At 37.0% G+C, this 27,398-nt stretch overlaps 1 protein-coding gene across 3 annotated transcripts in view; it reads right to left on the bottom strand.

Annotated features, from left to right (window-relative positions):
- Positions 1 to 27,398, bottom strand: part of kcnh1a (potassium voltage-gated channel, subfamily H (eag-related), member 1a) — a 56,011-nt gene that overhangs the window by 28,265 nt on the left and 348 nt on the right. The window contains exons 2-9 of one of the 3 annotated variants that reach the window (XM_077239637.1): positions 26,469 to 26,495; positions 23,289 to 23,412; positions 21,617 to 21,723; positions 21,251 to 21,379; positions 21,051 to 21,169; positions 19,424 to 19,816; positions 14,377 to 14,403; positions 12,037 to 12,463 (exon numbers count right to left, since the gene is read on the bottom strand). In XM_077239637.1, coding sequence (XP_077095752.1) covers positions 12,037 to 12,463; positions 14,377 to 14,403; positions 19,424 to 19,816; positions 21,051 to 21,169; positions 21,251 to 21,379; positions 21,617 to 21,723; positions 23,289 to 23,412; positions 26,469 to 26,495 — 1,353 coding nt within the window. The remainder of the gene's footprint in view (positions 1 to 12,036; positions 12,464 to 14,376; positions 14,404 to 19,423; positions 19,817 to 21,050; positions 21,170 to 21,250; positions 21,380 to 21,616; positions 21,724 to 23,288; positions 23,413 to 26,468; positions 26,496 to 27,398) is intronic. The other 2 variants (XM_077239638.1, XM_077239639.1) reach the window with 2 other exon arrangements.

The following is a 27,398-nucleotide window of genomic DNA, read 5'->3' as shown; positions in this document are numbered from 1 at the left end:
TGACAGTCTTTGCTGATCTGGGGACAGATTTGGCTCCAAGGTGACAAGAACGTAGAACAGAGCTGACAGCGACTTTCCTACTGAAAACATGAGCACACTTTAGATGGTCTGACACGACACATAGGACACAGACACGTCCAGATGTATCAATGTGTGAGGTCACAGGGTGGGCCTTTGTTCACCCTGCAAACTAAAAGTTCAACTAACTGCTTTCACGGTTCAAGATGAACTGTCCTGTCGAATCACACGCACACATTGGTCTTTCATTGCAGAGATAGATGAATGTTCATTTACAAATGAACAAATAAGTGAGCCAGGCAGCTTATTACACACCCTCTTTTTACATTAACTGATGAACGCTCTTTAATCATGTGGGTGAGATAGAGAAAGTGTTAGTATTTCTCTTGAGTGTTTTGAACTTTGCGATTGTATGGATTGTCTAGGCAGCTCTTGACTGAATGCTCTGACCAAAACGCATGGTTATATTTCATATCACGTGTTTAAATTGTTCTGAAATTTTCAAATGTGCTGTCAAGTTTATATCTATATATATCATTTATTGATAAAATTTTATATTTACGCACAGTCGCACACACATTTTTGGGTGAAATGTCCCTTTAAAGTTTTCAGTGCAGAGAGAAAAAATAAAAGTCTTTTTATCTTGTGCAGCTCTCATGACAGTGTAAGGCCCGTCCAATCGGTTCAACGAGTTTCCAATGAGCGGCTGAAGTTACTGTCTTTTCAGCGTGGCAAAGTAGTTTAATTCCAATTAAACTTTCATCTGACTCCATTTTATCATGACCTCAAATTTAGGTTGGAATGCCAAACGGTTATTGATCATTTATATAATAGTTTAGCTACGCATTTCATTATTCAATTTTACTCTTTACTCTTATTGTATTCATTCATTCGGGTGCCAAACATAGCACTGGGTCTTCGCACTGGCCGTTCATTTTTATGCAGGCCCGCGATCACAAAGTCGCCATGACCAATATTTGCTATTTGACTGTTTAGAAGGCTGCCTTCACGCTTGCTCTACCTAATAGTGTTTTGCTTTGTCCCCATGGGTCTGTAATACACTTGAATTAAAGCAACACTATCTGTAGTCAGAGGTCATGACCAATACTACAGATATAAGCAGACCAATGGTACTTCTCTGATAGTAGCTTTGGTTTGGTAATGCCAAATGGTTATTGGTTATTGAAAATGGTTTAATGTAACATTACATTAAACAGAGGTAAGGCTCATCCTATTTAGGTTGGTCGATCAACATTTTGTTGTCCTAAACGTAAATTCCCTTTTTAGCCTTTACAGTCTAAGTACACTTGAACTAGTGCCAATTTTTAGGCGGAGCTCTAAAGCGATGTCAGTTTGTAAAGAAACATTAAAGACCCCTTTTAAGTTAGTAAACATACATACTTTTTTTGTGGGCGGAGCTTAGGTGGAGGCAGAACAATTCCTCTGCTCGCTTCTCCAACGCTAGTTCTTGTTAGCTTGTTTTGTAACAATGACTGGAGAAAATCTGATTTTATCTTAATGTGTAAGGTCATTCACTGTCCAGGATCACAATTTGTTATTTGTAAAAGTTAATTTTTACAGACAGAAACAGATTGTACACGCTCACTCAATGGATAGACGATCTGACAGGATTACCTCCGGTTGAGTGGCCTGACATCTACACCTACCTAATAGAGAAACCGAGCATAAAGAGAAACTGAGGGCGTATAAATCTTTAGATGCCTATAACTATTTGCTGAATGGTAACATACATGACTTGTGTGGTACGATCCAAATATTTCCTAGAAATAAAAATTCCAGATACAGCAAATTATTTTTTTTACTTGATGTATTTGATTATTCTTTCTTACCAGGTTCTTCAAAAAGTGTAGTCACAATCAAACACAACAATGTAAACAATCACAGATGATTCACAAATAATCACAATAGTTTAGAAAACATTATGCGGTAATAATTTCAAACTGGAGCCAGTACTCCGTCGATTCTTGCAGCCAACAACACAACATGATGACATTTTAAGCTCCTTATGTAGCCGAATCTGAGCTCATTTGTATTGGTTGCATCCAGTTTTCCCTTTGTTTTGCCCCCAGCTAACGCTGTGACGTAATTGTGATGTCGGCGCAAAAAGGGACTGACCATGAATATGCATGCGCATGACGTCACCGGTTTCCAAAAAAATCATGTTTTTGTTGTTTTGATGATAACAGTATCACTTTCAAAAACTTGCGCTTTGAAACCTGATTTCAGAAGTTTATTTAAAAATATAATAAAAAAAACTAAATGACTGACGCATTAAAATTCCTCAATCCACTTTCTGTCTCCTCTCTCTTTCACACTCTCATTTTCTGTTCCCCTTAGCACAGCTAAAGCTGAGGTTTCATGAATTTAACATCTTTTCTAAAAATAGACACACTCGGGTTATTCTGTTCTTTCTGAAGTACACAAAAACTCAAACTAGGAAACGGCATAAAGAGCATGTGATTTAGAGTGGAAACAATGGCACAGAACCACATTAATCTTCCTTGCCTCCATAAAGGAGATTTAAATCCATCAAACAATTTGTATTTGTGCACGTGGACTTTCTGTGTCTTCTGTTTAAAACATGGAAGCACACAAGTGCAAGTTCAAGTCATTAGAAGAAGAGCAAAAATCAGCACTAAACCCCAGGGGAGTCTGTACTGTAAAGCAGGACTCGTTAGTGGAAACGTTTATTTTTCACAAAGTTTTGCAGCTCCTCTGTTCATTGGAAAAGTGCAGCGGCAATTGTCTTTGCATGACACATTCAAAACAGTTTCGGTAAAAGATGAAACATCTCGCTGTCTGCTTGAGCTGAGCTGCTGCCAGAGATGGTGTGAGAGAGAGGGGTAATGGTAGAGCAAAGAAAAACATGGGGTGGAGGAGATAAGCCTGTGTTAGTGTAATTTGATTAGAGCAGGTGATTAATTGTACTGCCAGCATTATACTTGGGCTCTTCACTCCATCTCTCCCCCTCTCTTTCTCTTTATCACCCATTTACTTTGACTACACAATATGCAGTATAGCCTTATTTAAATAAATATATTCTTATAGTGAATACTTAATACTGACAATATAATTTATATTCAAGTAAATAATATCAAAATCTCAAATTTATGATCTCTCAAATTAACTAGACGTGCAGTTTCTGAAGAAAATACCAGTGCTTGAATATAGTGTTAAAGCTTTGGGTAAGTTTTAGTTTTAGTTCTGAGGATTCTGTAGAAAATAAAATGCTGTCAAAAGTACCAGCATGTTGGTGGCTAATAGTCGATACTTACATTTTAAAAATGTATCGATACAAGCCTTTCCTAAGTCCGGTCAATCTTTCAAACTGGTCAATCCGGTACCCTTGGATAGGCAGCTACTTTCATATTGGTTTCATATCAACTGATGTCATTAATTTAATATATTTATTATTAAACTATTATGGTACCGAAACTGGAAAAGAGAACCAATTTTACTGGTATTGGTACCGTGACAACACTAGATACGCCATTCCATGGGTCATGACAACAACCAGCACTAGTCATATTTTAAGTCAGCTGCACACAATCATCAATACTAAGCAACACTGTTTTTGCAATGTAAAGTCAGCTATAGATTACCAAATAGATGAGATAGAAACAGATAATAGAAAAGACTGATCACAATTGCGTAGAATTCTGTATACATTACTAAAGGAAAACTGCATTTTATGTTACAAGACTATATTAAATCTTTAAAATTCAGCTTTAATATTCATCTATTCCTCAATGATTCAAACATATGTACCTATTAATCACTAATTCAATAGAAATCATCTCACAAATAAAACCCAAGAATTCAGGCCTAATACCAAAATTCAGATCTCTCTTGCCTTCTAATCAGCCATAACTAATGCATCCTTGCCATTACTGATAGCATCATTTAATCTGTTTGTTCAGAAGTACCAATTATCCTCATTAGGTACTGAACTCATTAATTAGAGCCACAGCCTGTGTTTTTGTAACGGATTGATAATTTTTGCTGGTTTATTGTGCTGTTTATTAACTGGTGTGTACCAGTTGAGCATATTAATTGACCCACTATCTACTGTCTAACTAATGTCTTTTTTATTTTTAAATAAAAGTGTTTTCTATCAAATGTTGTATAATATATGTGTATGTATGTATGTGTGTGTGTGTGTGTATATATATATATATATATATATATATATGTATGTATACAGTCTTTGTATTGAGGATCTATAGGGCTTTTAAACACTTGAAATGGTTAATCCTGGGTCATTGTAAACCCCCAGTAAACGGAATCCTGGGTTATGTTGCTTCACATTTCACATTGCTTAGAATTTACCTGGGGCTGCCGATGTGGTGACAAATCAGGTCCTCCTCAAAATAAAATCTGTGTTAGGACCCCAAGCGATCCCATTGGCTCAAATTACTTTTAATAGGTACTTTCTTTAGTGCCTAATTACAATTCCTTCAAAATCATGTTATGATAAATGCTGTTTGAACTATGCTATAATTACCATTAATGTCTGTATTAGTTAGCTAATGTACTAGCATAGTATACAGATACCCTATTAGTATGATAGCTTAGTTTATACATGTATTAACAATCATCTTTAATGTAATTGCGTGTTAAATTAAGTGTTAAATGTCCAAATACACTCACCTAAAGGATTATTAGGAACACCTGTTCAATTTCTCATTAATGCAATTATCTAATCAACCAATCACATGGCAGTTGCTTCAGTGCATTTAGGGGTGTGGTCCTGGTCAAGACAATCTCCTGAACTCCAAACTGAATGTCAGAATGGGAAAGAAAGGTGATTTAAGCAATTTTGAGCGTGGCATGGGTGTTGGTGCCAGACGGACCGGTCTGAGTATTTCACAATCTGCTCAGTTACTGGGATTCACGCACAATCATTTCTAGGGTTTACACAGAATGGTGTGAAAAGAGAAAAACATCCAGTATGCGGCAGTCCTGTGGGCGAAAATGCCTTGATGACGCTAGAGGTCAGAGGAGAATGGGCCGACTGATTCAAGCTGACAGAAGAGCAACTTTGACTGAAATAACCACTCGTTACAACCGAGGTATGCAGCAAAGCATTTCTGAAGCCACAACACGCACAACCTTGAGGCGGATGGGCTACAACAGCAGAAGACCCCACCGGGTACCACTCATCTCCACTACAAATAGGAAAAAGAGGCTACAATTTGTAAGAGCTCACCAAAATTGGACAGTTGAAGACTGGAAAAATGTTGCCTGGTCTGATGAGTCTTGATTTCTGTTGAGACATTCAGATGGTAGAGTCAGAATTTGGCGTGAACAGAATGAGAACATGGATCCATCATGCCTTGTTACCACTGTGCAGGCTGGTGGTGGTGATGGTGTAATGGTGTGGGGGATGTTTTCTTGGCACAATTTAGGCCCCTTGGTGCCAATTGGGCATCGTTTAAATGCCACGGCCTACCTGAGTATTGTTTCTGACCATGTCCATCCCTTTATGGCCACCATGTACCCATCCTCTGATGGCTACTTCCAGCCGGATAATGCACCATGTCACAAAGCTCGAATCATTTCAAATTGGTTTCTTGAACATGCAATGAGTTCACTGTACTAAAATGGCCCCCACAGTCACCAGATCTCAACCCAATAGAGCATCTTTGGGATGTGGTGGAATGGGAGCTTCGTGTCCTGGATGTGCATCCCACAAATCTCCATCAACTGCAAGATGCTATCCTATCAATATGGGCCAACATTTCTAAAGAATGCTTTCAGCACCTTGTTGAATCAATGCCACGTAGAATTAAGGCAGTTCTGAAGGCGAAAGGTTGGTCAAACACAGTATTAGTATGGTGTTCCTAATAATCCTTTAGGTAAGTGTATGTCAGTTATAAAAATAATGTAATGATGTTAATTTATTCACTTAATAGGACATTATTAATTAATTAATTACTTAATTAATTAACAGTTTAACAAATGAAATAAACATTTGATTTGTTTTATTATACTCTATATAGTAACCATACATATTTTAAATTAATATTGTTCATATGTACCTAGTATAATCATTAACTGATAGTTGATAGAGATTTGTCATGACATCATTTCATACTGTACATTCATAAACCCTGGGTTAACGTCCTTATTTGCATATTTGCTGTGTCATTGTCACTGATTGGACGAACGCTGCATGTGATATGTTTACATAAGGCTCTGGCATTTTCATATTATATACTGCCAAGAATGCCGACTGTACTGTGAAGTTTTTATTATCTGAATGGACTTTTCGGACTACAAAGGTTGGAATGAAATTATCTCTTCTTCACTCCAATTGTTGCGCTTTCAGACACTATTTGACATTTTTCCCCTCGAATGCTGAAACTACTGTTTATACAACACGCTGTTTCTGTGACTGTCCAAAGCATGTGAATATGAGGCACGCTATTGGTTTTGGGTTGCTAAGAACTTAGTTGTGACATTCTAACATTGCGTCCTTTACCCAAGGTTAAAAGCGGTATTTAAAAGCTCAGTGTGAAAAGACCTTATGTTTGTCCTCTTTATCTGTTGTGTTTTTTCTTTGATTATGTCTGCGAATGAGCGAGTGGTAACAGACAGTAAAAGTGAAGTGAGTGGAAGAGGGGAAAAAAGTGTATCTGATCAGATGAAACGGGTCCTTGTCAAAAGATTCCCTGTGGCTGTGACTCTATTACTGGAACATGTGACAGAATATTTAATATCTTGACATCTCTGCTTCCAATTGAACTTGCATCATTGCCTACAAAGGGCCATGTGACGGCAGGGTGAGACGGAGATCTTTCCGTTTCACATTTGCAAACACTGTAAATCCGTATCATTGTCAGCTGAAAGGTTAGGATGCGGGGGAATTTGGCCAAGTTAAATTGATTAAGCACCAAATCTACTGGAAAACAGGCTCACATTCACTTAGGCAATAAAGAACAGATAAGCCGTTCAGGTTCATTTTAGTTTCCCATTTCTGGCTGACACGTTTTGTTCACTCTGATGGTGATCGTGTCAGAGGATCAGGTTCATCAAATATTTTGGCCAATTTTATCACCTCATAACTCTCAAAGTCACTCTTCTGGCTGAAGTTTGAAGTTTTTTTCTTCTTCATTTAGTTTTAGTTTTAAATGGAACCTATTTATGTTTGAACATAAATGTGTGTTAGCAGTGTGTTTACACATTTACATTTACATTTAGTCATTTAGCAGACGCTTTTATCCAAAGCGACTTACATCTGAGAACTAAAGCAAGCGAGTCATCGTGAAGAGGGAAGAACAACGCAAGAAGTGCTCAAAATACAAAGTTCAGGCATTGCTCAGAGTAGCAAAAGCCAGACAAGGGAAGATTTAAAAGGGAAGGAAAGATTTAAAAGAGGAATTTTTATTTATTTATTTTTATTTATTTTTTTATGTTAAGTACTCACGGAAGAGATGAGTTTTCAGTTGTCTTTTGAATGATGTCAGGGATTCTGCATTACGGACGAGGGTGGGGAGATCATTCCACCAGCATGGAACCGTGAATGAGAATGTTCTGGAGAGTGATTTAGTGCCTCGCTGTGATGGCACCACGAGCCGTCGCTCCTTGGCCGATCGTAGGCTTCTGGTAGGGACGTAGACTTGTAGTAGGGAGTGAAAGTAGGATGGAGCTGAGTCTGTGGTAGATCTGTAAGCAAGCGTCAAAGCTTTGAATTTGATGCGAGCAGCGAGTAGTAGCCAATGCAGTGAGATGAATAGAGGAGTGACGTGAGCCCTTTTGGGCTCGTTGAAGACAAGGCGGGCTGCAGCATTCTGGATCATTTGTAGAGGTTTAGTAACACATGATGGAAGTCCAGCCAGAAGAGCATTGCAGTAATCAAGCCTAGAAATAACCAGGGCCTGGACGAGAAGTTGTGTTGCATGCTCAGTTAGGAAAGGCCTGATCTTCCTGATGTTATATATTGCAAACCTGCATGATCGAGCTGTCTTTGTAATGTGGTCTGTGAAGGTCAGCTGGTCATCAAATATTACTTCAAGATTTCTGACCGACCTTGATGGGGTGATTGAGGATGACTCTAGCTGGATAGTGAAGTCGTGCTGTAGAGACGGTTTGGCAGCAGTCTTTGCCAGGTTGAGCTGCAGGTGATGTTCCTTCATCCATGCCGAGATGTCCGCCAGACAGCGTGAGATACATGCAGCTACTGTGGGATCATCTGGTTGAAAAGAGAGGTGGAGCTGTGTGTCATCAGCATAGCAATGGTAGGAGAAACTATGTGCCTGTATGATGGGTTCCAATGATGTGGTGTAGATGGAGAAGAGGAGCGGTCCAAGAACTGAACCCTGAGGAACCCCTGTGTTCAGTTGATGTGCTTTGGATACCTCGCCTCTCCATGTAACTCTGAAGGACCTACCTGTGAGATAGGACTCAAAACAGTGGAGGGAAGTTCCTTTGATGGCCAGTGATGAGAGGGTGGACAGAAGGATCTGATGATTCACAGTGTCGAAGGCAGCAGAAAGATCCAGCAGAATGAGAACTGAAGATTTGGAAGCAGCTTTTGCGATCCGCAGGGCTTCTGTGACCGACAGTAGTGTAGTCTCGGTTGAATGGCCTTTCTTGAAGCCAGATTGGTTGACATCTAGCTGGTTGGTCAGAGACAGGAAAGATGACACTTGGTTGAAAGCAACTCGTTCAAGTGTTTTCGCTGAATGGTAGGAGAGAGACAGGTCTGTAATTCTCTAAAACACAACCACCTATAAGGGTAAAAATCCACCCAACCATTTTTATTAAACTTGCCAAAGTTCCATAGTGAACAGCTGTGGAAGTATATTCTAGATGTGCCAGTTTTTGCATTAGTTGTTAATTGGTCAGCTTTTGAGAGAATACACTGATGGTTAGAAATCTTGGACAGCTTGTGAAAATGATCAAATGAAATTTATTCATATTGTAGTGCACATTTATAGTTTATGTTTAGTTTTATTTAATTTAATTTTTAGTTAACATTTTTCTGTGCTAGTTTTCATCTTCATATATTGTTTTAGTTTGAATTCGGGTGAATCAGAAACCGGAAACCTTTGCACTGAACTACAAAACCCAAAGACAGTATGTAGGATTGAATTTCCAAATAAAATATCTAATTTGAGCACTTGAATCGGTCAACAATAATGATAGCTCCATCATATCACTGTGCAGTGAGAACATAGGATCTGAATGTACTAGAGAAGTTGTATCTTATTGTATTTTTATGACTTTTAGTCATAATGTTTTGATTTACATTTCACTCTTGACTTGGAAATGATCAAACCATCTGAAAAAGACCTGATACTCACAGACTGTTTATCAAAACATTAAAACATCATGTTCAAGGATTTGTGCATAACCTAATCAATATTCATAAGCCTTCACACTTTTGTGACATCACAACATGTGCACATGCAGTCTAAAAACACGAGAGGAACATTAATGCCATAAAAGAGAGAAAGTTAAGCAATAGATCATACATGGCAAAACACAAATACTTAACAGTGTTGAGATGAATTTGCCTATGCGTGCCTTATGAACGCATATCTAATATGCATGAAGTCATTAGCTGACAAAAACACCTGCAGGAGAAAGATGAAAGCTGCTTCATGGTTTTCATGGTACACCATCACGTGTACATCAGCACATGCACGGGTTATCTTCAAAACACTATATGTGAAGAAAACAAGCCAGGCATGTATGTTTCTACCTGTTAGTCTGTCTCAGTCAGATTTATATTTTCAATCAGTCATTAAACCAGTGCCCCAAGCCACGGGTTGCCATGGCAACAAAACAGGCATTCCAGCACCTGCTGCCAGCCCTGTTCCCCGGGCAACCCATGAAATCAGCATCTGCACTGCTGTTTTTGTTTCAAAAGAAAAGACTAATTTCTCTCACAACTTCTCTAGACTGTGGAATAAAGCCCTTGAGAATGATGCAAAACGGTGCTCCAATCAAGTGTTTACCCTCGGCGCCGTCACTATAAACATGATGAAACATCAGCAGGCTTCAGAAATCTGAAACGCGCTTGTGGAACAAAAGCCTGTAAGTTTACATCACCTTGAAGTGTTTGAGAACAGACTGCTATGTGATGCCAGTTGAACATTTTCATAAACTGTTGTTAAATGAGCATAAAACATGACATATAGGCTATTATGTAATGCAACGTGAACTGATACTTAAGCTCAAAAGAAACGCCTGCAGGCTTCATTCCTTCATATACTTACATTTAATGTGTCATTTTTTATTTCTTTTATGTGTAATTACGTGATATGGGTTCATATCACATTATTGTACAGAGATGTCCAGTGATTAAGTCATTAACATTTTACAATAATTTCCCCAGAATATAAATAAATAGATTAAATAAATAAATAGAATATAATTAAATGTTGTATGGATACACGGATAAGTTACAGAAATTGAGGCCAATATGAATGGATAAAATCCCATATTATTTTGTCTAAATAAATAAAAAATAATAAAAACACTAAAAACTTAAATCAGTTATTTTTAAATGCTAAAACTATAAAGTGAATCTCAACATATAATATTATGTATAAAAAGTAGTGAAAAATGGTAAAGTAACACTATGAAAATATTATGAAAATGGTATTAATTTTTAGGTTTGCAAAAGATTAAATTTAACTGTGTTATTTGATTATTATTGTTTTTAAAGATTATAAGGAAATTAGATGATGGCAGAAGTAATCTAAAGGAGAAATGAGCATGGACAATTAAATATCTAAATCAATGTAGAATAAGTCTTTTTCCTTTCATGTAACAAAACGGCCTCATCTTACAATATAATGTTTTGTCTATTGGTTTAAATATCTTTTGATTATTTAAATTTGTACACAAATTCTAGATCCCGCCTCTTTCAATTTATTTCCTGAACCTAGTTATGTTCTGTATGATTGTTTGCTCAGATAGCAGCTATGTATGTTTACTCCGATAATCTCTCCTGAGGGAGTTTTACTATATAAATGACAGCGTACTGGCAGCTGCTCATGTTTAATCGCACATATAATGGATCTGTATCATTTTCCTCTGAGTGGTGAATCACAGCTCAATGGCAGGATGATTTAAGAGAGCCCCGTCGTGGATGACCCTGCAGGCGTCATCTCTAGATTCAACGCTCCATTATTTCGCTCATCTGTCTAGCAAATCTTTGTTTGCTAACAGAACAAATGAAAGGTAGCTGTCTCAGTCAGCAGAATCAGTCATAAATGAATCAAAACAGATTTTAATTGGTAATGTGATCAGAAACAAATCAGTTCACATTGGAACGTATCAGGGCAACATGATGCAAAGATTTTTGACCCAAGTAACTAGCTAAAAAAACATACAGTAGCGAAAATATAAAACCAGAAATAGCTAAATCAATATGATGCTTTGTTTAATTGTCCTACAAAGCTACTGTAACTTGGAAGGATATCTTGCAACAAAATGATGCTTTTTAAAAAAAGATACACAGACCATCAACACTTATTAACACATAAACCTCAATAACGGTCAATTACGGTGGCAACAAACAGCATTTAATAAAAATAAAAGCACTGAATAACAACAACGCCAGTGAAATAAAACCAGCCCAACAGTAAAACAATAACCAGTAAATAAATAGTAAATAGCCCCAAAGTTCAATATAAAAGTGTTTGTCCAGCTGACTTAAGCTTGCTGGGTCAGCATCTAAGGGATTATTGTTGTTCTAATGCGTATTTGTATGTACTTTTCACACACGTTTTCACAGTGACACAATGAGTCACTCACATTTCCTAGTATCTCTTCAAGAAATACAGATCTCTGTGCATGGTAGCCAAATATTCGTAAATGGTCTCCACATAGAACGGTAGATTTAAGTGTGTGCATAGAACTAAATCCCTAATACTTACAAGCACAATCCTTGTTCTCATATTATATGATGAATAGACTTATATGAACACTGTATTTTTCACTCAAGTGTTTATGGGGAGTATATAAAGCTTTTCAACTCACATCCGATCATCATCATGGCCACGGCGAAGATCTTCTCCCCATCTGTGGTTGGAGCAATGTTTCCAAAGCCAATACTGGTCAGGCTGGTCATGGTGAAGTACAGAGATGTGATGTAGACAGAATCTTTTGTAGGTCCACCTTCCCATCTTCCTGCACTGGCGTTGAAGCGGTAGGGTGACCCAATGGTGTCACCAAGCATATAAAGCCAACTGTCCGTACGTATTGTGTTACGATCCTCGTCAATGACTTCATAGTCTCCAATGCTGTACCAGATGCAGGCCAGCCAATGGGCCGCCAATCCAAACACGCAAACCAGCAAAACCAAAACAGCAGCTCCATACTCAATGTAGTGATCTAGTTTACGGGCCACCCGGCCCAGACGCAACAGCCGAACCACCTTCAGTGAACTAAACAAACTACTGATACCCTGAGGGAGAGAAAGAGAGATAGAGAAAATTAAATGTACAGAATAATCATTTAAATGTGTTTTTATCCATCCATCCATCCATCCATCCATCAAACATAAAAGGCCAAAGCAATTCTACAGACTCTTTTTTCTTTTCTTCAGTCAAAATAAAGTTCATTGTCTCTCTCTTAGCACAAATTCTCTGCATTTATAAATATGTAGAGGCGTCTGCCAAGCCAGCCTTCTGAAATCAACAACACAGAGAGCTGAAAATGAACCTGAGCAGCCAGAACAAAGAGCTCCACAGATCTGAACAAACACGCTGGAATGTATCCATAAATAACCGAAGTGTACTATTTTTTTCGAGAGAAAAAAAGTGTACTTCTGTGTTGTCAGAGTATGCTTTTTCCCTCTTATTCCTATTTTTGTCTTCTTATTTCTAGACACCTTACTGCAATCATTATTCTGAGGAACGGAGCAGGAAATGAACCACTACTAGTTGTAGTGATGACTACATTTTATATTTGGCTGAACTATTCCTTTATATTTTATAATCCTTAACTGTGTGAATTATGAATGTGTGTTCATGAATAAATCTGCTTACATGATAGCATTGCACACCAATCAAACAAAATACTATACACAAGGACATCATTACACACTGTAGCTGAACAGAAGATACTTGCTGTGGGGGAATGGCCACAGCTATTAAATATGTATAATGTCTGTCTTAAATATTCAAGCCAAAATCTGTAAACTGTAAACCTGGCCTTTGTATATGTGTGTATTTTTTAATCAAAGACTTTTTCAGATCAGGAATAAAATATTTTTATCCAGGGATTTACTTGGTTAGATATTACAAATACAAATGGCATCACTTCAAGTGATTTTGTCAGTTCTCTACGAACAGACACTGAAAAAGAAATGAGGCAATTTCTTTTTTAGCCAGTTTGCTGTACTCAAAAATGAAAAAGGACATTTTGGATAGAATTTGGACTGCTGCTTTGTGATACTACTGTAATTCAGGTCAATGGGCACGTATTCTTTATTAAAGTGTTAGTTCACCCAAAAATGAAAATTCTGACATTATTTCCTTACACTCATGTCTTTCCAAACATGCTGTAATTTTCTTAGAACTTTTCATCCAGTTTTTATGCTTACAGCAACAGTTCATAGTCAAGTATAAAAAAGGCATTTTGTCCTTGATAATAGTTTTGCGTTAATTACAGACAGAAATTTAACATTTTATTCATTGATAATCTTTCCCTCATTGAATGTTTAACTTGAGAACCGCTGAATACTAATCACTGAATCAGTTAGTTGAACTCAAGAAACAAATCAGTGAAGAAATAATTATTTTAGCAAAAGAATTATTCTTTTATTCGGAAGTCATTCAAAAAAAATGTTTTCTTCGTACAAATTTTTTTTTTGAATGACTTCCGATGACCTGAAATATAGTGCACAAGAAGCGTGGAATACTTTTATATTGCTTTTTTGACTTTATTGAGCTTAACAGATCAGCTCACAATAAAATGTTATCTGAAAAAGAGCAATGCAAATATGTTTATAAAAATATATACAAATTCTCCATTTGTTTTCCAGTGGAAATCATACCAGCAAATGGGTTTTTGAACAATAAATATTATCAGTATTTTTATTTCTGGGTGAATTACTCCCTTATATCCCAATCAACAAATCCACGGACTTACAAACAGACACATGCACACAGACAAAACAGTTTAATACACATCAAGGAAATGTTTAAATGACAAACATTCGTATGAAAAATAAAATTCTCTTGACTGATTTGATTAGAAACATGAATTAATAATGAGGTAACTTCTAATACTGTTTTTGGTTTACATCAATGTCTGATTGATGCCCTTAGGCACAGCATATCAATCAAATGCTGAGTTTTGAGATGAAAGGCCTACTTGAGTGACAGCTCGATGATTCCAGTTCTTCATTCGCCCACAACAAACACAGGCAGTGCAAGGGACATGCAAAAAGAAAGAGGGATGAGGAGGGAGGAAAAAAACAATAACAAAAGATAGTGACAATGGTCAACAGAAGAATACAATAACAGTCAGTGCAAACAAATACATGGCGCTTTGAATCAAGAGTGAAAAAGCTGAGCCTGGACTGTTAGTGAGATCACAGGCATCGCAAACATTAATAATCAAGCTTCCGCTGCTAAGACATTAAAGGCAAAGTGAAACGATGACAGATGTATCTGTGAAATCATATGAGGATTATGCAACATAAGATAATTATGCAAACAAAAGTTTTGAAATGAAACACCAGAGGAGGATTTAGATTATTTAAAACCACACAGCTGTCCCTAGTAGGCCATAACAATATGCACCTGTACCAGATAATGGAACAGAGAGATGTGTGTGCAAGTATGCTTGGTCCTTGTGTTTGTCGTTAGGGAAAAAGAAATATTGGTTGCATTCCAATTTGCATTCTTTTATTCACTAAAAGTGTGTCATTTGCTGATGAGATTTTGTACACAGTTTTGTGTATAACAATATGGCATAGTGTGTGTTACAGTAGTTTGAAAAAAAAAAACATGGATGCACACTTCCCATCCAAGTAATGTCAGCATATGATTATGCACTAATGCTGCCTTTAGGCTATGTCAGGATAATTATGTATTTATGAGATGAACGCCACAATGTCATAATTACCAATAAGAAGCTGTGGATTTTCTTCAGGAGTTGACTTTCCAAGTTTGGGGGCATGTTAATTAAAGAATTATGGTGGAAAGCTCGTTCATATTGTTCATAATAACTCAATGAAGAATAGTGATAAAGCTTGGAAGACAATGCTGCTCATTGAGGCATTTTAAGAGGATGACAGCCAGGCTTGTGAGACAAACGAAATATTAAATTCTTTCATTACCTGTAGCAGCACTAAAAACATATACTATTAGTGCATTCCATCTGTACTCGGAAGTCATAAATTCTGAGTTCCCAGTTGGAACCTTTAACTGGAATGCACCCTCAAGTCGGAGTTCCAACTCGGAGGAACCACAACAACCCAGAGTACAAAATCCAAAATGGCTGCTCAGCACATCAACAGAAGTGAAACAGTACTACTGTACAACTGTACTGTTACAGTAGTAATATAATTGTTTATTAGCACTTCTGTTGTCTGTGTCTCAATAAACTCAGTGGTGCACACAGTACTATACAACCTCTATGTGTGGGCATGATACTTCGGCATTATCTTTTCTAGATAACGTTTGGATTCTTCGAATGCTTTCCTAATGTAAAGGACAAAGTGTCTGTTAAGGTTCACTTCAGTGTGAACTTTTACTAGCTGTTTCCTCCGCTGTTTTGATACAAATCAGCCAGAAAGCAAACACCAGACAGCGTGCATTATTCTCCATCAGAAACTCGTCACCTCGGGATCTAATTCGCCTGATGTTGCATAACTCTCTAAGGATGCCGTTATTTATGGTAGTGCTCTGTTCTTTGGGCTGATTCTGCTGAGCTCAAAGCCGGGCAGCATGCGCAGACAGATCTGATGAGCTTGATGTAGCTGATCACGGTAAACTGGTGCTGACAGCCCCTCTGAAAAGCCATATGCCCAGGGGCAAGATGAAAGCTTGGATCCTGTGTGTGTGTGTGTGTGTGTGTGTGTGTGTGTGTGTGTGTGTGTGTGTGTGTGTGTGTGTGTGTGTGTGTGTGTGTGTGTGTGTGTGTGTGTGTGTGTGTGTGTGTGTGTGTGTGTGTGTGTGTGTGTGTGTGTGTGCAACAGTGAAAGTGGGATAGAAGAGCGTCTGAGTGGGTGAATGTGCTGGTATCATATTCATTTGTAACTTGAGTTAGATTGTGTGTGTAAGTGTGAGCTGCGTTTAAGAGGTCTGGTATACGTTGCCAGAGAGAAGTCTGTTGTTTTCACCGGAAGGTCCAGTTATGATATTTTGATCAAACATTACAAGGTAAAAAAGAAAAAGAAAAAAACTTGCATGGATGAATTGCTCACAATTAGATCTATAACATGCATTTAGACTTAAGTAAATAATTAATTTTTAGGTGAACTCCCTTTAAGAACAAACAATTGTTTAATGCTGTGGAATGCAGGTGTGGGGTGTGATGGCAGTTAACATTAGGCAGAAAGATTGCGCTCATCCTCTGTGCAGTTGCGGAAATTGATTGTGAGTTCAATTAAATGCAGACAGACAGCTCAGTTTAAATCGTTATATGGTTAGACATTGATCGAGAGCAAAAGCTTCATCCTAGTACACAGACTCCAACCTCACCAGCACAGCGAATCACGCACCAGTCCCCAACTTTACCATACCATCACCCGTATTCAGCGACCAAAAGAGAGAGAGAGAGAGAGACATATAGAGAATTAAAGTGAGAGAGGTGCACCAATAAAGATATACCTTCTACTCAAAAGCACTCAAATGTTTTAAATAAAAATTCAGTGTTAATGTGATAGCATGGAAAAGAACTCTTAGCCTATGATCAATGAAAGGGTTTGTGTGCTCCGCTCTCACGCATCCTGATCAATATTAATTAGCACCAAAGATTTGCTCCATTACAAGCTCAGATACTATCCCTTATACAAAGTACTCAGACGAATCATTAGTTTAATGTTGTAGGGCTGTTATACTGCCAGTTGTCAAGATATACACAGGTTTAATATTCTGAACAGGTGTTTTGAGGTAAATATGGAAAAAAGCGTGTTGCGAGTCTCATCTCAGAAGAGTCCCTACATACAAACACTTTTGGATATAGTTTTGTTAATTTGTTGGCATCCTTTCCCTTAGTGCATTTCAAATCAAATCTAAGGACACAAGTGGACCCTAGGTAGCAACTTATTAAGATCGCCCCTAGATTATTGAGTTGTAACATCAATGTTAGCTAGGTTTTCTCTGTAATGAGAGCCAGCAAAATTGCCCAATGCTTTTCTTCAGTTTTTCCTTTCTAAGGGGCATTATTCATGTCTATTACCTGGCCCACACAGGACGATGTTCTCCACTTCCCCTGTCCCTTGCGTGTTTGTTTATTGTTAAATATTCAGATATATCTTATAATGCATTCAGGTACCCATACAGTGTGTAGTACTCACAGCCCCATTTGATCACATTTATTCATGTCTATTATTCATGAAATTACAGTGATAATTTCCTATTATCACTGTAAAGCTGCTTTGAAACAGTCAATATTGTTAAAAGTGCTGTATAAAATGAAGGTGACATTTAAAGCCATTCAGCTTAAGGCCACAGTTATTAAGCAAAGTCTTAAATGTACTTAAAGAAATAAAGGGGTTGTTTATAAAATTGACTAACACACATTAAAGGGACTATGTATATTTTTTTAGGTATTTTATTATCTAAAATCAATATTTTTATTCATAAATATGTCCTCAATGGTGTACAAATACCTCTGCCAATTATCTGATTTATCCTCGTAAATAAAGAATTTATTATCTTTATATACATGTGACGGGTAGGTCCACGGAGGCTTCCATGTTGTTCCGCCATCTTGAAAAACTATAATAGCAGAGAGGGTCAAAAAGTACTCGGCCAATGCGTTTCCACACCGCGTTTTCATTCAGAGCCAGCGTCACGTAACTGAAAGCAGCAGAAACGGAGGAGCAGAGCAGTGAGAGGCGCTTGTCACTGCCCCTGCAAGTTTAAAAGGCTGCATTGCACTGTTATTATTCATACTGTAACATTGGTTTTTTCGTTGTGTCAAGTTGCAGTTTGTTTGAAATAACAAACCTGTTCCCCCGAAGGAAAACTCGACGAAGTGCTATTAGAAGACATCCTGTCATAGCTTTTTGGTACATAACAGCTACCGTAGATGCAACATGCATTTGAAAAAGCGAGGCGCTGGAGAGCACAATTCGTTTGAATGCAAAATACAATTTCACCGCTAGATGGGAGAAATTCCTATACAATGTCCCTTTAAATGTGGTACAAGCAATTACTTGTATGTACTTCCTATTTGGATCTCTAGTGAATATCAATATTGTGTCAAAGTTCGATTGTTGGGCTGTTGGCTTGGGCAGTATGTGTGGACAAAGACACTGATCTGAGATCAGTTTTGCTGTTTAACTGTACTAGTTCAAAAACAGAGCAGATGCTACACAGAGTCTGAAGACGTCTTAAAACAAACAATTAGCATCATGAGTTTAAAAAGGATGCTCATATTTTTTTCCCTCAATTTTATAATATGATCCCAACTTAGTATAGGGACAACTATAAGACTATAAGCAAGCTATGTATAGACAGATTTACCCAAAAAAACATCAACACTGGCGCTATCAATGAATTGCTGTGTTTGTTTGAGCGTCCTGACCACCCCACAGCAAAACTTTAGAGGCTTATTGACTCATGCGACTGTATTGTAATCATTTAGCTTTTGCCTTTTACATCTGGCTATGGTATTTAGGCTTCTAAATCAAAAGTTTGCTACATTCCAAAAACCAATGGATTTTTTTTCCTTTTTGTACAGGGAACCAAGGTGATGCTTAACTTCCAGGTTTGCCTACAAAAAAAATAAGTCTCCCTTGAAGCACTCTATAGTTTTTAGTTGTTTGTCTGTCCAATGGCAGAAAGGGGGATAAACCAGTTAGCAGACAGTTATTTTTTAAATTGCACTGTGATGTTCAGACACTAGGTGGCTCTAACAGAGCAAAAACGATGAATTTCACCTTTACCATTTTTGTAATATCCGAAAAATATTCTTAAGTTTACTTGCGAACTCCTTGACCTGACATATCTTACATAAACTACATGTTCCTGCCTCTGAAATTATTGCAGTGTGCTGCTTTATTTAAACACTTCCTATATACATCTTCTTGCTTTAAACATTGTGAGAAACAAGTACTTCAGCATACTGGAAAACCACAGTAAAAACAATGCCATAACTCATCACACAGACATATTGATTAGATCACCAAATAATCCTTTTTCATGTTTGTGTGTGTATATGCAAATAAATGTGTCGTACTGACCTCATCCACGTTCTCAAAGGCATTGATGACATCATAAGGCAGGCAGGACAACAGGTCAATCACAAACCAGGTTTTCAAGTAATTCATGCGAATCAGTTTCGGGTCTGATATCACTTCCCCGGCTGGGCCCACAAATGTGGTGTGGAAATTTAGTACAATGTCCACCAGAAATATCACATCCACAATGCTGTCCACAACCAGCCACGTGACGTTGTTCTGCTTGGTTTTGAACGAGACATTGTAGGGGACCATGATGGCGGTGTAGAAGGTGAGAATGAGGATGACCCAGTCCCAGGTGGTCTTAAAGGCGCAGTAGTGCAGGATGATGTGAGGGGGGGTCTTGGGTGTCTCTTGTTTATACTGGGGGAGGATATCTGAGCCCAGCTGGAGAACCTGCATGAGAGAGAGAGAGACAGTGGACTCGTTCATATGAGCGGAGAGGAAGAGGAATGACCCGTCTCGGCTGTAATGCCCAGTACAGGAGACTCGCCTCTAAGAAAAATCACATCCTGTAAAACATCTCATCTCTTCTGTTTAATAGATACCAATGAAGCCTTTTCACTGACTAAAACTGATTTTGAATGTACATTTTGTATAAACCTTGCTAGAATAAATGTTAACATTATATATTATTGAAGAAAAAATAGAAACATAATGACAAAAAATTATATGTACAGTTACCTTAAGGATTTGTTTTTCTCTATCCCTAAAAACTCCTTCGATTCAAATTAAACAACGTTGAATAAATATTTGGATTTTTTAATTATAAAATGTAGGTTTACTTACATGAAGCATTTCAATCAGTATATTATATCATTCCATATAAATAATTGTAATAAAAAAAATTAATTACCGGTAATATGAATTTAACCATTTCAATACAATTTAATTTATATGATATATTTTTATCATTTACATTTCTGCTATAATTAATTAGTTCATGAATCTCTGCAATACTTCATTCTGATTGGTCAATCATGGTATTCAGCTGTGAAATATTTCTGAATAATGACTGCAACACTATACGTCTGACCAGTAACAGTATGTTACACAGCTGTGCTCATTTTCAGTCTCTCTGCAATCTCTACATTTAAGATACTTGAATAATTTAAATTCAAATCAATAATTCATACACATTCATTTATTCGTTCATTCATTCAAGAGACTATGCAATACAACAGACTGTTCTTCTTTTACTCATTTACTGAAAATAATTGGCTGGGGCAGATTATATAGTCATTTTAAATTGCTCATATTAAATTGTATATTTATTGTCAACTGTCACCATTATCTGGCATCTCCATTGCATGACAGCTTATCCATTGCATATCAGAACAGAATTAGGTCTAGAATTTGTTAATTTTTTTTCAAATTTGGTTGCATTTTGACCCCAATACTGTTACTTCTTGAACCTGGTTTGTAAACTATTCAAAAACACCCCACATATCTTATTAATCTCCCTGCAGTAGGTGTGTGTGCACTGAAAACACACAGTGTGAGAGAAAATCTGTCCTAGTGTTAGTTTGATCTTTTACACAGATGGATGCGAACACGTGCTGACACACACCAGAATCACTCACAGGCGTAAAATGAAATGTATCGGTCTGATGTGCACACACAGATGTACCTCTGCAAGGCGCGAGTGCTTATGTACATTCTCTCCTTTATGTACGGTGGGCTGCAGTTGCTGCAGGACCCCCCTACTGCTGGTCAGAGCCCTGGTCAGACGAGCAAACTTCCCCCAGCCTGAACACAGAAATGATGACACAGTTAACATTCACTCACAAATGCACCGATATACACTCAATACATATGAACAACAAATACCTTTGGTGGAGTCATCTTCGATTGGCTGTTTGAATGCTGTGATGTCACTAAACGTACACAGGAAGAGCACAACCTTCTCCTGTTCGTTTCGTATAGGTGCTATTTTCACAAAAAACCATACCGGCGTTCCTGGAAAAACACACCCGCGCACATTTAAACATGCTGTAAATGTGTGCAGATAACATGTCAGAAAAAAAATTCTATTGAAGTAAAAACTGTCTTGGCTCTGTTTTACACCTTTATGCATATTCATTAATAGATTAGCATCACAAATTTATGCACCAGCTCGCTGCTCCTAGTTCTCACAGCTCGGTTGTGTGTGCATCTGTGTGCGCGTGTATGAGTCTGTGTGTGCGCAATGCTCACGGTTTTTCTTGTACATCAAGATCTCAAATGAGTTCATCTCATAGTTATCGAAAGTCAGCCGAACTTTTTCAGATGTGTCATTATCTGTGAGCTCCCCGTACATGAAGCTGAAAGAGAAAACAAATGCAAATCACAATCAGAGTTTTCATACAGATTTTGAGAATGTTGTGTGACTATTGTATGTCATTTACTCGTGTCATTCCAAATGCAGTTGACTTTGTATATTTTGTGGAACACAGAAGTAGAACTTTAGCAAATGGTCATGCTGCTTAAAATATAATTGAACTGTGACCAGGGCTGGTCAAACCTTTGAGTTTTTTGAGTACCATTTGAGTATAGTGAAATCAAAAGTGACAAAAAAGTGCCATAATAATAGTCCATATGAAATGTGTGATTTATTAAGTCTTTTATAGCCAAAACGAGAGAATCGTTGACAGCATAGGGTCAGATGGACTAAATTTCTCATTTTGTGTTCCACAGGAGAAAGAAAGTGACGTGGATTTGGAACAACCTGAGGGTGAATAAATGGTCAAACATTAATTTTTACCTTTTTTTTCATGTTTGATCTCAGATTTTACAAGTGAATTAATGGGTGGGTCAAGCAGGGCAGATAAAATCTAAATTTGACTGAAAACAAGTTCAGCTTTGCTTTACTGTGATGACAGAAGCAACGAGGGAGGGATGATATGTTCAAGAGACTCTGCAAATGTGTCTTTCTTTGAGGCATCTGAAACTGTGACTCTAATGAGCTAGTCTTGTGTTTGGCATATCAGGGAAAAGTCAGAGTTCAAAGCTTGCTGGCTCAATAACTAAACTACAACTCTCCAGAAGACAGCCAATTTCACAGATACAATTCTATTTCTGACATTTAGCACCTGCAACATAGAAAACTGTGGCTAACAGAATGAATACTTACGGGTTTATTTATGTTATTAGACTGTGCTCATTCTACCCCATTCAAGTCAGTAAGATTTTATGTCTGTTATGCTCACCAAGGTTGCATTTATTTGATCAAAAATACATTGAAAACAGTAATATTGTGCAATATTAGTACTTTTTTGTATTTCAGTATATTTCTAAATGTAATTTATTTCTGCAGTGGCAAAGCTGAATTTTCAGCATCATTACTCCAGAAATCATTATAATATGGTGGAAATCATTTGGTGCTCAAGAAATATTTCTTAATATTATCAATTTAATTATGATTTTTTTAAATTTATTTTTTGGAAACTGTGATACATTTTTCAGGGTTGTTTGATGAATCAACATTTCAAAAGAACAGCATTTATTTGAAATAGAAATGTTTTGTAACATTACAAATGTGTTAACTGTCACTTTTGAACAACTGAATGCATTCTTGCTGTATAAAAGTTGTACTCTATACTTTACTGTATTGTATTGCATATTGTAATACAATATTGCACTGTTCATATACTGGTTATATTGTAGGCATACTTCATTACAAACAGTATTCTACTATCTTGTACATTGTGTTATCCAATACTACTGTAAATGGTAGATTGTATGTATATTGTAAATCTTCAAATTCAAGTGCAATCCTATATGAACTGTCTCTACCTTCCTCTCTTTTATAGAGAAAATATCATCAATATGATGTGATATAAAAACTAGTACACGAAACCATCATTAAGCTCTGCGTGAAGTCTAATACCTGCAAGTGCTGCTTTTCTGCATGACCTCAGCACGGTGGTAGCCGGACAGCTTACAAAAGCCATCATTACTGTAAACGATGGGCCAGTCTACGATCTGGGCATTCCCCAGCACAAAATTTGTGTCTGTGGAAAGAGCACAGGAGGGTATGGGGAGAAAGCAGGTGAGAGGAACCAGGCACAAGGTCAACAGTAAGAAAGCAAGGGGTCAGTCGCTATGATAATGTCACATGAGGCAGGATGAGTGGACAGTGTCACGGCAGCCGAAAGCCATTGATCTGACATGTTTATGACAACACTGAGTATTTCAGCCTTATTTTATTGGTCTGTGCCCGAGATGGTTTTGCACAACAGTACGTGTTGCTTTAGCACATAAAACACTGCCACATTATACTCCAGCCCCATTCAAAATACAGTGACAAGTTTATCTGGAAATCTTCCTTGATCTTCCTGAGATCCCTTGTCCACATACAGTTCCCTGCCTTAGTTTTTTTTTTTTTTTTTTTGCTTGTTAAGGTGAACAGAAAGAAACATGTGGTAGCCTAAGCCTCAAACACCCCACAAACCACCCACAGACTATTGTGATCCATAGTGCATACAAAACGTAAAATGTCTGCTTAAAAACATTGAGTTCAAATATAATTGATTACTTGTATGTCATTAATGGAAGACAAAGTGCATTGGTTTGTTTAAGTCTAAGAAATATCTAATTGCTGGAAATATCTAATATCTAACATAAACTTCCTGTTACATCAGTTTTTAAATACTTATATCTCGCCAAAATAAACAGAGGTGTTTTATCATACACAGCGTGCCTTTCCTCGGTGTCTTTTCCTGTACAGTTAAGAAATAGCTTATGTTTTATTCTACTGTTCAAAAGTTTCAGTAAGATTTTTTTTTTTTGGGGGGGGGGGGGGGGGGGGTAATACTTTTATGCAGCAAGCACACAATAAAATGATCAAAAGTAGCAGTAAACACATTACAAAATGCTACAAAAGATTTCTATTTCAAATAAATGCTGTTTTGTTTTTACATTCTATTCATCGAATGATCCTGAAAATGTTTTCACGGTTTTAATATTGATAATATTAAGAAATGTTTCTTGAGCACCGAATCATCATATTAGAATGATTTCTGAAGGATCATGTGACACTGAAGACTGGAGTAATGATGCTGAAAATTCAGCTTTGCCATCACAGGAATAAATTACATTTTAAAATAGAAAGCAGTTATTTTATATTGAAATAATATTTCACAATATTACTGTTTTACTGTATTTTTGGATCAAATAAATGCAGCCATGTAGAGTATAAGAGACTTTTTTTCAAAAACTTTTTTAAAATCTTATCCCAAACTTTTGAACGGCAGTGTATATAGTACCAAAATTCTGGCTGAACAGAATGAAATGATCTGATACCCATAATACTGTGAGAAAGTGGCTAAAACACATTTTGATACCCTCAGTATCTTCACAAAACTTTCAAACACTCTGCTATGTCTCTTTTATGTATTTTCATGGTCCAAATGCACAACGGGAGTCTTTGCAGAGACAGTTTCTGCTATTCAAGGTTGTCGCCGTCATTTCCAATTATACGCCAACTTTTACTTCTGAGTGTATTTTCAAAAAGTCTGTGTTGAAAAGGAAACTCTGCGCCAGGGTCCTCTGTAGTGGGCTTCATCTCTGTAACCTTGCTTTAACCTTTCCTGTGATGTCTGTCAATGTTAGTGTGTTAGTGGCTAGCTTGTTAAGCAGGCTATCAAGCTGATTAGCTGACAGTAGTGATTTAGCGACTGCTGAGTAAGCCAGTAGCACTTTTAACAAATGTATCTCAAAGCTTGAGCAAGCTCACGGTAACACTATACAACTTGTAATCCGATATAAGAGAATTAAAAACATCTAGTCAGTTACAAATGAGGCCCAGTGAAGACCCTTACAGTATTTAAAAGCAAGAAATTGACTTAAAGCGTTGTCCTTTGTAATATGAAGACTGTAAACAGTCTCATGATTTGCATCAGTCTTTATCGATATATTTACATACAAGGTTAAACAAATTAAGGATTTCATGTGATCAGTTTCACAAATTTGGTTTATTGATTACTTACAATGTAAAATCTGTTTTTTATTTTAGTAAACTTAACATACATCCAATTGATTTGTCCAATGTATTTGAAATGACAATTAAAAAAGTTGTCTTAACTTTTGTAAGTGAAGCTCAAAAAGTATGCAAAAAAAAAAATATATATATATAAGTTTAGATGTTTTTACAGTATAGAAATGGTTTAGACTTTACCTTACAGCATTCATTAAAGCATTCATAAAAATCATAAAACTATATTTCAAGTTTAAATTTTTAATTCCAGATTTTGACCCCAACTGTACAGTATATCAACACTAAAATGAATTCATATATTGTCAAATAAAATAGAACAAAATAAAATAAAACACGCAATCAGCTCTAGTACTTTGTTTCATTATTACGTCCTTTGCCTCACTCATACATAACATGAATGGCAACATTGTTCACTTTGACTGCACATATGACAAACACACAGACAACATTTTATCTTTCTATGGCTAATGCTTGTAGAGGGTAAATGTGAGATGAGTAAATGTCCTAACAAACAGAAAATGGAGGGGCAGCATCGGAATAAGAAGTGAAGGATAAATCAGGTCCGTGATAGCAATTCATGTAAGAGCATGGTGGTGGATATGCCACAGAGCACAGTTCTCCTCTACTGAGCATAAACACGGGAAGTGCACTCCACACTGAAACAAACACGCACACGTGGACTCACACGCACCACTATGGAGGAAAAAAAAAACGTTCCATGCCAACATTTGTTATTTTACAGCAAGTGCTGTCAGCGCAAAATGAGGACCGGGGAGCAACATCTGCATGGTTACTTTCACCACAACTAAGCAGCTTTTAAATATCAACAGCACTGTTAAACCACTTTAACCACAAAAGAGTTTAGTCAAGCTTATCATTAAAGAATTCAGACTATCGGTTTGTAAATTAACAGAAATTGGTATAGAACAATATTTAATGTCAAATGGGAAGTAGAATCGGGAAAGAGAGAGAGAACGAGGAGGGAGGTAAAGATAGAAAAAGAGAGGGAGAGAGATAATGTAGGGATGGAAGAGGTTAAAGCACAAGTATTCTGCTCAGTGAGGTTTATACCTGTGTGTCTATGTGATAATGTCCAAACTGGAAGTTAAAGAAAACAGAAAAAGAGTTAAAATAACACAAACACACCAGAAGGTAGAGGAATTTGTCCTCCTGTTCTTCTCCAAGACGGCCATAACCATATATGACCAAGCAGGTCATGTACAGACATCAATGTTTTTAGAATATTAGAAGTCCTACTTAAATGAGAAGCACATATTTTCAATATTTTTGAAAGCAGAATACAAGTTTAGAGATCTCTGAACTGGGGTTAAGTGCTCAAGTGGATGGGGCAGAGGAGGTGTCCACGGGGCATTTGTGGACAGCCGAGGTCCAGTCAGCTTTAAATGGACATAATGCATGTTTTTGCATATAACGAAACTTCATAAATAAGAAAAGCGGTCCTGATGGATAAACATCAATAAAATAGATCTTTGATTCTATTTAAGGAACTTACAGTAGGGTGCAGAAACGCAATAGTGCTGGTGAAGATCCTCAGACAGTTTTCAACCTTTCAGCACTCTTAAATATTAATAGCTATTAAATATTAATCTAACCTAAACTTGTTCTCTTTCCCACAAAGCTTCCTGATGGACGGATGAATGAGAACAACTCAAATTGGTTAAGGCTGTCACACAGAGAATACAGAATAAAATCTTCCTGTAGCCCTCTTACTCTATACTCTATTACTCTTTTTAAAGATTTGTATAATTTGTATAATATACAAATACATTATGTATTAGATAGAAGTGAGATATTTATATTTATAGCATAAGAAATCTAGAAAAAATAGGACTTTGGCTATATAATATTTATTTAACGTTTGTTCAAAATGTAAAAAAAAAAAAAGGAATAAAATTAGCTATTTTAAAATGTATTCACTACAGAATTCACCTGCAGGATGTTTCACCCCCGCTTGAACAGACTAATTTAACTTTTTAGTGT

Source organism: Siphateles boraxobius, unplaced genomic scaffold, assembly GCF_051911475.1.
Source record: "Siphateles boraxobius isolate OS27281-9 unplaced genomic scaffold, OSU_SipBor_1 22, whole genome shotgun sequence".
Classification (NCBI taxonomy): Eukaryota; Metazoa; Chordata; class Actinopteri; order Cypriniformes; family Leuciscidae; genus Siphateles; species Siphateles boraxobius.
The sequence above is the reverse complement of the archived record's forward strand: the minus strand, read 5'-3'. Positions and strand labels throughout refer to the sequence as shown.